Source organism: Mizuhopecten yessoensis, unplaced genomic scaffold, assembly GCF_002113885.1.
Source record: "Mizuhopecten yessoensis strain PY_sf001 unplaced genomic scaffold, ASM211388v2 scaffold10969, whole genome shotgun sequence".
In the NCBI taxonomy this organism is placed as follows: domain Eukaryota; kingdom Metazoa; phylum Mollusca; class Bivalvia; order Pectinida; family Pectinidae; genus Mizuhopecten; species Mizuhopecten yessoensis.
In genome coordinates, this window is record NW_018408812.1 from 762,277 (window position 1) to 774,397 (window position 12,121).

The 12,121-nt window shown below is 36.3% G+C and overlaps 1 protein-coding gene across 1 annotated transcript; it reads left to right on the forward strand.

Annotated features, from left to right (window-relative positions):
• Positions 1 to 1,116: 1,116 nt before the first annotated feature.
• LOC110464181 (beta-1,4-N-acetylgalactosaminyltransferase bre-4-like) lies at positions 1,117 to 11,317 on the forward strand. The gene is made up of 7 exons (XM_021519257.1): positions 1,117 to 1,709; positions 2,723 to 2,955; positions 6,922 to 7,121; positions 7,880 to 8,002; positions 9,304 to 9,399; positions 10,307 to 10,451; positions 10,783 to 11,317. The coding sequence occupies exons 1-7, from the start codon at positions 1,241 to 1,243 to the stop codon at positions 10,915 to 10,917; spliced, it is 1,401 nt and encodes a 466-aa protein (XP_021374932.1). The 5' UTR covers positions 1,117 to 1,240; the 3' UTR covers positions 10,918 to 11,317.
• Positions 11,318 to 12,121: the final 804 nt, after the last annotated feature.

Genomic DNA, 12,121 nt, shown 5'->3' on the forward strand with positions numbered 1-12,121 from the left:
TTGTGATACTTGTATACTACTTCATCATTTAAGGTTTTTAAACTTCATACTTGTTGTGTTTTATATTACATACATTCCATTGTAATACATTCATATGCTTCATATGTATACACAGAGATAGTATAATACTTATATACACTTGTACGATACTACATTTACCTGGACACACTTTCATTACTATAAATAAAATACCACACATGATGAATAGATGTAGATCTAGGGCCGTAGGTTAAGGAGGTTGCTAAGGCACCATCTTGGATACAAAATGGCGGATTTATAAACTTTATTTATTTATAACCTATATTAATCACTCTTGTTAGCCCGGATGTTAGCGCGCAGGGGTTCTTATATAATATGGGAGGAAACCGGATTACCCGCAGAAAAGCCACGCGGTCGGGCAGGTGACCTCATATCTTGTCACGTCCGATCGTGGAATCGAACCCTGGTCTCCTTGGTGAAAGGCGAGTGCGTTATCAACTGCGCCATCCGACCAACCATAATGAACATAATTCATACCAATTAGTTGTATTAATTTACAAATGGAGGGTTTTCTGTAATAATATTGTTTGATTAATCTGTGCCGTAAATAGCTATAAAATGGAAAAATATAAATAAAATGGAACTCGTCTTCTATATCTCTCAAATTACATTTTTTACAAATTCTGTTTCTGCGTAAGCCGTAATGATGTCTTCCAATTTTTATATTTCATTTATGAGACGATATCCTAAATCTAGTCAACATATATGATTATGTATGTACCTATAGGCCTAAGGGCTTTTGACTAATACAAAATAGAATGGTTCGGGAAGTCATTTGAATTGAAATATTTTTACACAACATGTATTGTCCTCGATAGTCTCATAATAAGTAAGTGTAATATGACAACATGCCTGAAGCAGGGTGCACTTAGACATCCACTTTATTATGTATCTATATAACAGTTGAGTAAATCAGGATCAAAGCGTTCACAGTTACGTAGCTGATATCTAACATCTTTACCGCGTCAAGTAATGGCATTAAGCAAGCAAATGGCACACGACACAGCGGCCGGTTGGGAGTTTCCCTAAACGATCTGTTCCGATTGGTCACAGCCATCACATGTTAACACGGTTTAACGTTAGCCCGATAGAGGAAAAACGTAGTTTTATTCTGAAAAACGGCAAAATGAACCCGGTGAAACAGATATATTAGTTACATACGTCAGATGTTTTCCATAGGGAGCAGGGTCTATTGAACGACATGGATACGATACCATCTGTGCTCTGCCGGTACAAAGTACGATTTTTGAAATATATTGTGTCACGTTTCCGAACAAAGATTTTGACGATAGCCCTATTATCAATGTTACTAGCCGTTTATCAAATGACAACCTCATTTAATGGCGCGAAAAAAACTATAACCCAAGTTCAAAGAAGTGTTTTTGAGTTTGACGGAAGATATCTTATGAAAGCGTCATTTGAGGGAGTGAATAAATCTTTCGCCGAAAAACAAGGGAATATTACGGAGCTTGACAAGAGATATCGTGTGAAAGCCCCAATTGATGACGCAAACAACACTATTACCAACATTCGAAGGAGTATTATTGCGTTCGACAAAAGTTATCACAAGAATACAACATCTGATGACGCGAATAAGACTTTCACCGAAAACCAACGGATAATTACTGAATCTCAGCTGCCTATCTGTGTGAGAAACATGACAGCATTTCGTAAGTTGAAATGTGTTCAAAATGCAATAATTTAGTCAATGACTTCAAGCATATTTTGTTGTAGAAATATACCAATGAATATTAGTTGTTTTTCAGTCAAGGAGCTCTGTTATTTAAACAAAGCACACCAAACACTAGTACACATCATCTGTCCTTTTAAGCGATAGTTTGTAGGTTTTACATGTTTATTTATATGCACGAGGATGCTGTAACTTTATAACCATTATCTCAGTGAGGTTGTACTTTTTAAAATGTGATGTAAAATAAATTATTTGATTTGTTTTTAATTTTCAAATTTTGATCATTTGACCCATGCGACCTTGAATGAAGATCAAGGTCCACGATTTGTGTTGTGTTTGAAGCCAAGGATACATGATATAGATGTGCCAAATATCACCTATGTATGCTCGATGAGGGAAAAGAGTTTTAAATGCAATTTTTTTGAAAATTTTGAATTGTGTCTGGAAAATGTTTTTTTTTCAAAGTGGCATATATCATCGTAACTTCTCATGCTATGACCTTAAAACTTTCCACATACCTTAATGAGATCGTGCTCCTGAAGATGTGATAAGAAAAGAACTGTTTTTGAGATTTTCATTTTGACCTATATTTGACCCCATAGCAAGGCCTTGAACTTGACATATTCTCTGATAACATGTCATAGGAAAAGGTTAGCCCCGCCCAGGATCTACAAGAACCTTTGAGCGTTCATGTAGTGCAACAAACGGGTTTTAAGTTATGGTCACTCGACCAAAGTAAAAACAACCCTCTATTTATAGACCTGTGCCATTGACTTTTGACATAATCGTTTATTTTTTTTAGAAATCAAAGTCCCCTATTCCATACTGAAATATAACGTTATATCTGTTCATGAGCTAATTTATTAACAAGATCTGTGGAAATAAGAATAATAAGAATAATAATATTAATAAGAAAAAACATAACGAAAACAATAGGGATTTCCATCCGAAATGGAAACATACAGTAGTAAGTTTATATCTTCTTTGTTGTAGACGGCAGAGAAACTGTAAATTTGACAATTCATAAGTGGCAGAACCTAGACAGTAGGTTCAGTGACACGTTGCAAGGCGGACGATTGAAACCCGAAGGTTGTAAGGCTGTGTTCCGGGTAGCTATCATTATTCCTTATCGAGATAGGGACAGTCATCTTAAGATATTGATGTCTAACGTCTTACCAAAGCTGCAACGACAACAGTTAGACTACACCATATTTGTTGTAGAACAGGTAAGTGCTAGAACTGGGTCAATTTCGACCTCTGGGTTACGCTCTCTTTCACTCTCTGCACCCCTGGAGTATGTCATAGCAAAATCGAAGGTTCAGTGTACACCACCTTGTGGATAAGACAATAAGACTAGTGTGATCATTAGATGACCATCAAAAGAATATATCGGTCGTGTAACGGTAACGTTGCCAGGCTTTGAAGCTACGTGTCGCTCCTCCGTAATCTTCATCCGGTTAGCTATTGGTGAGGGTTTTTTTCCCATCTGAGACCAATCAAACTGCTAACTGTGTGCCATCAATTTTGCTATGACATATTCCAGTTGTACAGGGAGCGAAAGTGAGCGGTATCAAGATGGAGCCGGGTAAGGATGAGAATATTGATTAAGTTATGGATTATTGTGCTGAATCATAATAAACAAATATCTGGACATTATACAAAATTTTCTAATAACACTTGTAAATGGAAAAAAATGCATTGTCTCAAAAGGGGCTGATGTACCCCTACCTTATTGTCTAAATATCTATTATTATCAAATAAAATAAAAATCTACAAAAGTCAAGCAAGCATATTATAGAACGTAAAAAAAAGCACACAAATTATTGTATTTCCAAAACATAGTAATTTTCCTCTGTTGTAAGCTTCGGGTCGATTATAATCCCGAACAAAAATATCCGGACATACTTAGATATCAATCCGATATAAAGGAGGCACGGTAGTCTAGTGGTAGAACGCCGGGATCGTGACCGAAGGATTGCGGGTTCGAGTCACGGCACGGCATTTTGTTGTCCAGTCTAATCAGCTGTAATTGAGTACGTGGTTGGGCAGTGCTAGAATTGTAGAGTACAAGCTGTGAGCGCCGAAATGGCAGCACCGGCTGTATGCTCTCCATGGAATTGAAAAAGATATTGGCTGGTTGCAAAGGCCCTATAACCACGGATAATAATTTGTGAACCGCTTTGAGACGATCTCGGAACTAGGTTATTATAAAGCGGTATATAAGAACCTCGAATTATTATTAATTATTATTATTATAAAGCGTAAACAAAAATTCTCAATAGAATATTTTTGTCTTTTCGAATGAAAACTTTGTGAAAATGAATTGATGTTGAAAATATCAATGACATGATTGGCATTTTCTTAAGCATCGTTGATCTGCTGCTTTATACGAAGTATTTAACTTTTTTGGGGGTTTGTTTTATTTTTAACTTTCGTCATCAAGACACTGTACAATAAACATATAATATATTTGTTTATTATACACCCATCACAATACCCGATTTTTCTTAACAATGTTGCTTGTAAGTAAGTTTAAATGACTAATGTGTTGTACACAGAAAAAGGAAAACTACTACTATACAAAACACATAGGAAACAGATAAGAAAGAAGAAAGTTTAATTCTTAGAGGTGTAACAGGAGAGGAAAAATGCAAGGCCAGACCAGGGTTAGAATCCGGGGCTCTCTGAACTCTAGACGAACGAAATTGAGCTACATGGTCGCCGACGATCGATGTAGTCCAGTTCCGCCCTGCTAAATCTTCACCCCGAAGGCACAACTATTTACAACCATGGTTCGGGTACCCCTTGCCAAGCGTACAACCAATACTTGAGACAAGGGTTGATTACAGGCACCACTTTGTAGTTCTCAATACACTAAAATATATTATATCACTTCCCGAAAAGCTTGCAGTGTGTTATACTTTTTGCATTAACCCAAGAAAGGATTTCACGGAACAACACTTGTCTCATAGTGTTTATTCCCTAGTACGGTTCAAACACAATACCATCTGTCATGTAGTTCTTTCCTAGCATTGTTTACACAATTACCATTTAGTTCTTTGCCCGAGCATTGCTCAAACACAATACCACCTGTCATGTAGCTCATTCCTAGCATTTTTTTTTTACACAATTACCATGTAGTTCTTTGCCCGATCATTGCTCAAACACAATACCACTTGTCATGTAGTCTTTCCTAGCATTCTTTACAGAAATGCCATGTAGTTATTGGCCCGAGCATTGCTCAAACACAATTCCACTTGTCGTTTAGTTCTTTCCTAGCATTGTTTACGCAAAGGCCATGTAGTTCTTTGCCCAAGGATTGCTCAAACACAATACCACTTGTCATGTAGTTCTTTCCTAGCATTATTTACACAATTGCCCTGAAGTTCATTTTCCAAGCATTATTTACACATTTGCCTTGAAGTTCATTTTCCAAGCATTATTTACACAATTGCCTTGAAGTTCATTTTCCAAGCATTATTTACACAATTGCCCTGTAGTTATTTTTCCAAGCATTATTTACACAATTGCCCTGTAGTTATTTTTCCAAGCATTATTTACACAATTGCCTTGAAGTTCATTTTCCAAGCATTATTTACACAATTGCCCTGTAGTTATTTTTCAAGCATTATTTACACAATTGCCATGTAATTATTTTTCCAAGCATTATTTACACAATTGCCATGTAGTTATTTTTTCAAGCATTATTTACCCTGTAGTTATTTTTCCAAGCATTATTTACACAATTGCCCTGTAGTTATTTTTTTTTGAAGTACTTGTGACGTTTATTCCTATTTTTAAATTTCTTGGTGTATAAAATTGATAAATTCGTCGTTCACCGAGTGTAAATTGATTTGTTACCAGGTGGGCGTCAATGCTTTTATATTTCCACCACGGACTACAATATGAATATTGAAGCGATGTGCTAGCGTTTTAGATCAAACTAAGTAAAACAATGGACTTGAGTTCGGCCGTGCAGAGGCCAAATCCTGTAATATTGCCTTTTTTTTTTAAATCGTGGATGGTCTTCTACCTAACTACTAGCTATGCCTCAACGTATACATGTAGTTTGTTATCCTCGACTTGTGTCTGTAAAGTACAATCTGTATGTTCTTGATCCACCTATTTTCTATGAGAAATACTTATCTCTGTACCGAGTTTAATTATAAAATTTGAGAAATTGTAAAACACTACCTGTTCCAATTCAATATTGTGTTTATGCGTGCAGAATAGCATAACTAAAAATATCATAATACTACTGGCACTATTTTCTACGGAAGTTTTCAATGTGAAAGTAAAATATGTCATTTGGATATATTGAACTTTTACTTTTGTTATTAAAACGGAGTTACCTTTGTCAATAATGAGGCATTAAGGGTGATGTTCTAATAAAATAATAGTTCACAGGAAATATTTTCAATTTTCACAAAATGACACATGATCTACAGTTTATTTTTATACCTTGGTCACGTGGGGCTTAATTTCTCTTTAACTACCGAGGTAGCTATGGAAAAGCTAACATTCCACAAATCAAGACGGATGTTGCATTGCTAAACTACAAAAATCATAATAAAACTCCCAAAAAATATATTTTAACAGATTATGAACATGAAAACGAAGGCTAAGTATTATGGATTGATAAATTAACTCTGCATTACATTCCACTTAAATGAGCTAGATTTGCTCTAAACATTGTAAATAAAGTAGTGTTATGATGTGTATACCACGTCTAGCTTTAAAACGACGACATAGATTACGAAGGTAACTTTTATGTAAAGTTCATTTGTTCATCAATTTCACACGACCCTTTTTTGCATTTATATACCTGTTCAAAATCTTATCGGAACATTTTACTATGATGCCTGTAGTTTGTCAAGCCACTTCCATCTTGCTTTGAAGCCAGTTAGTCTCTCGACAGCTAGTAAATGAAAAAAAATGAAATAAAATAATTAGTTCGCAAAAGAGAGATTGACACGTTATAATGTCGATAAACTCTTTTTATTAACATAGGCCTAAATGTTTCCTTGCAGACGATATTAATGTCACTATGTATTATTTTAATAACTAAAGTATCCAAATTACCTATTTGAATGGTTAAATTGGGTTATTTGAATAAGCCATGAGGTTGGAAGTTTGGGTGACTAGTCAATCGTTAAGGGGTCTTGTTGAACCTAAACACGCCTATTTTTCAGGCGCCTGGCAACCGGTTCAACCGAGGAATGTTGCGCAATATTGGATTTCTGGAAGCCAACAAGACAGCCCAATATGACTGTTTCATATTTAACGACGTGGATACTATCATTGAAGACGACAGAAACATGTTTGAATGTGACATTCGGGGCGAAAAAATGATACGACACATAGCAGTCTTAGTCAACGTCTTCCAATACAAGTAAGTAACAAAGTAAAGAAAATAAACAAACCCCAAAAACCCTACACAGCGACTTACCGAAAAAAACACCCAAGAGAATACCAAAATATCAAAATAGGAACAAAGGAAAGAAATTACACGAAGACCCTCGAAAAAACACAAGGAAAATAAGACCAGGTGTTCGAGAAGGGTTAGAGTCTTCTGTTTCATCGATGACACCCGCCATGTTAAGCAAGTATTAAAGAGACGTGTGCATCTATCAAAGCTTTGTTGAAATTAGGGGATTCTTGAAATACGAAGGAACTAACTCCAAATTTGTCAGATGCAAAACGTCGAATAAGTAAACATTTGTTTATGGCCATTTCATCCATTAGAACCGTCATCCATGTAGGACTCATTAGTCCTTATAGACGAACTGAGAATATTTTTCAGTAAATAAAAGAAAACCAATTGTTAATTCAAGGTAAGGTGTGGAAAGAATGAAAAACTATTTCTTAAGTTTACCGACACATATCCTTTCATCACGTAACGGAATAACCCCATAAATTAAATTAAGATATTTGTTTTAAATGACCCATTATTTTTTTTTATTTTTTTAAATAACCCATTAAAATTATATTAAGATTTTATTTTTTAATGTTTACCGTACCAGAATAAAAATCCAGTTAAATTAAAAAAGAGAAAAGCAGACTTTACACACATATTTATCATTAGGGTAACTCTAATAATCTGCACCATATTTTCTTCAAATTAATGCATTTAATATTCTTTTGTTTCAGACTATTATATAGCTACCTGATTGGAGGAATACTAAGTGTGACATACAAACAGTTTGTGGCAGTGAACGGCTATTCTAATGCTTTCTTTGTTTGGGGGGCCGAAGACGACGACTTATTTCGCAGGTAATTTAACATAACATGCCACATTCCACCAACACTGCATAATAGAATGCTGATATGTCACGTTTTTTTTTGGGCTGGCGCGCGCTATAGCGAGCCTATAGTTATAATCAGGATGCTCTTAAAACAAGCGGATCAATTGTCCTGCAGTAATAATCAAACATTGAGCTCTGGCCAATAGTGTCAACGTTTAATATTAGCTACATCACTATTTTGCCAGATTTCAGGAAAATATGTCCTGATTTTGAGATGTTAATAAGATTTCAGTCTTACGTGTTCTGTGAATAGTTACAATCTCTGTAAACCAGAGAAGTAATCAAAACACGCGATCTCGAATTAAAGTATCATGTGAACAATTATACATAAATGACGTCAAACGTGAGCCAAAACAAATGACGTCTTGATAATTCACACCGTGGTAACGCCACCATCAACGAATAATAAAAATTTATTTGGGGCTTGCCTTGCATGCATAAATGAATTATAAAATAGTAGTCACCTGGACAACGTAAACAAGTAACAGTGTGTGATACGTCACATGTAGTGACGTATCACACACATATTCAGTTCTCTGCTGTACAGTATGTGTGTAAGTAGTGTATCAGTGGTATATCTGTGGGCATATATATTGTGGAGTGCGACAGACAGAAAAAAGGCATTATGTACGAATTAATTTTGTAAATTAGTTGTAATAAAACTAATTGTATACAAATGTGTTTGTTGTCCACAGTGACGTATGTTTACAATAATTATGTTTTCATATTCTGTTTTAAGCCATTTAGAACCAAAAATAGGATACACCGATCGATATAATAAATCGTTCTACATATGCTAGTTTGGTTTGGAGGACATTCTTTATTCATTGTAAAAAGATTGAAAAAAACAGTTTTGGAAAAATTACTAAATTGATCAAGAACAATTTTAATGTCCCATGATGGATGCTTTTTTTATATGGCCTTCTGATAAATGTATTTCGAAACATGTTAAGTTCTCTACTTCATTCAGTTTGGTCAACGATGGAGATTAGTAACACTCTTTACTTTTCTTAAACCTTTTCGTTCAAATATATTCAAATAAGATTACAATTGTGGGGCGGTAGACGGACAAAATCATTTAATGTTATACTTTTAACAAAGTAAACACACCAAAGAAAATACTCCTTTTAATCTAGCCTCAACAAGTATCACTATTGTCATTGAGAAGCAAGATGTAAGACTAGGCCAGTTTAAACAGTAAAATAGTACATACGATTCTGTAAATATTGAAAACAAGATATATAGTTTATTTATTTATTTTATTTACAGATTCCATAAAAAGCATTACAGGATATCTCGTCCTTCAAATGAAGTGGCGTACACAACCACACTTGACCATGAAAGAGACCCCAAGCTGGACGAGAGGTATTGAACACATTTAGAAGACTAATTTTGTGTTAGGGAGTGGGATGGAGGTTTGGTCAATGGCTGTAAAAAAATACTGCGACCACGGAAATAAATAAAACTTGATATTATTTAACGAAAATGCCTTGTGACCAGTGTTTTGAGAGGGGCCGCAGTGGCCAAGTAGTTAAGGCGTCTGACATTCTGCTACAACTAGCCCTTCACCACTGGGTCGAGGGTTCGAGACCTACGTGGGGCAGTCGCCAAATACATGAACTGGCCATATGTCGGTATTTCCAGCTTTCCTCCACCACCAAAACATAGAACGTCCTTAAAAGACCATAGCTGTTAATAGGACGTAAATCACAACCAAACCAAACCAAACCAAAGTCTTTTGCTCTACTGAAAAAATACCCATACAAAAGAGCTTGATTTCCAACTACAGCTTTGTGTAAGGTTATCATTAAGCTATGTCCTCCCTCAAATTGCTATTAGTGATCATTAACGTATCTGCGCTTACAGTCTGGCCATCCTCGATATCCAGGGGTTACGCTCACTTTTTCTCTTAGCACCCCTGAAATATGTCATAGCATAATTGAAGGCTCAGTGTGCACCGTCTTGTGAATGAGACGAGAAGGCTAGTTTGTTCCTTTGATTGTCATCAAAAGAATCTCGCGTAACGGACACGTATCAGTCTAGTGATTGGTCAGGTTTTGTTTTACCGGACACCAATCAAGTAGCTAGCCGCCTGCCTTCAATTTCGCTATGACATATTCCAGGGGTGCAGAGAGCGAAAGTGAGCGTAACCCCTCGATATCGAGGATGCAGTCTGGTAGTACTGTACTAAAGCTTATTTTTATTATATCCTCAACATGTAATATCACTGTTGTTTAATACAAAGTTTGATTGCTACTATTTATTATTTCAGGAAAAATGTTTATAATAGTGTAGAACACATTTCCGAAAAGGATGGAATGAACACAATAGAAGACAAGTATAAAGTGGTCATACGCGAGGAAAGGAAATTGTTCACGTGGCTGTACGTACGTGTGGACGAAGAACTTGTCCAAAAAGTGAGCATTCTTACTATATTAACAGGTTGTTGGACATCAATGTTCCCAAAAAGCTGTTCAACAGATAAATCAGGTTTTTTTTGTGACGTTAATTTTATATTTATGATTTTTATGTTTTTTTTTCGATCCCGACAGCATTATCTAACATCGCTAATCCGAAATCCGGCTCACAGTTGATAAAAATAATTTGGACGTTAATTCAACTTTTTAGACGTTATTGCTATTTTTTGTGACTTTTAAGTTTTTATTTTTGCCCATGCATCATCATCCTGATTATGTGTCTATTGCAAATTAATTCTAACTTAATTGTCTCTCTATTTTTTAATTCAAGTCCTTAGATGCCACTCCAAGATTCAAATTACCTCAAAAACAGCCAGGAATAGCGCGAAAGCCAATTCGTTTGAAAGGGGCCAAACGAAAAGACCATGTCCGACAACGACACATACATAAACCCGTTCTATCCTAAACTTTAAGTGGATTTGTCAGCACCATTGTTATTCAGAGTATGGTGTAAAATGAAATTGTTTTATTTGATAAAATATTGAAAATCAAACCAACGCAATATGTGATTAGTTCAATATGTAGTTATTGTGTTGGTGTCATCTGAAGCACCATTCGACACTCCAGGGGTAACGCTCACTTTCTCTGCAGCCCTGGACTATGTCATAGCAACATTGCAGGCACACTGCTAGCTGTTTGATTGGTTTTAGGATGAAATTGAGCCGCGGTGGCCAATTGGTTAAGGCGTTCGACATTCTGCTACCGCTAGCCCTACAACACTGGGTCGCGGGTTCGAGATCTACGTGGACCAGTCGCCTGGAACTGGCCGTACGTCGGTGGTTTTTCTTCGGGAACTCCGACTTTCCTCCGCCAACAAAACCTGGCACGTCCTTAAATTACCATAGCTGTTAATAGGACGTAAAACAAACCAAACCAATTCAGGTAAAAACAAACCCGACCAATCGCTAGGCTGATACTTGTACAGAGGAGCGACACCTGACTTCAAAGCCAGTCAATGTTACCCTTACGCGACCGACAGATTCTTTTTATGGACATCAAAGGATCAAACTAGCCTTTTCGTCTTCTCCACAAGACGGTGACCACTGAGCCTTCAATTTCGTTATGACATATTCCAGGGGTGCAGAGAGCGAAAGTGAAACCTGACCAAAAACAAGGCCGATACCTGTCCCTTGAAGATAACAGAGGGGCGACACCCACGTTCAAATGATAAAACTAGCCTTCTCGTCTCATACACAAGGTGGTGACCACTGAGCCTTTAATTTTGCTATCTACATACGGAAGACCGGGGCAAGTTCAGCCATCCCTGATAATTTTTGTTTTTGAGCTAATATTTACAACTTTAAGAATAAACGACGAAAAAATGGCGAGGAAAAACTCTAATGTAAAATGACTTAAAGGAGAAAATTACGTTTGAGAGGGTAGAAAGAAAATCATGATCTCGCTTCTAGTTGTGCGAACTTTTTGAAACGGAATTGCTACTTTTTTGCAGTCAAACGTGTAACACACTGACAGCTTTAAATGATATACATAAAAGCCAAGCCAATCGCTCACTATCATATTGCTGTACGATAAGAATATATTGAAATACAAATTCGGGTCCGAACAGGTTAGATCAATAATACCTTGGCAAGGTCGGCCCATGTTGTTAA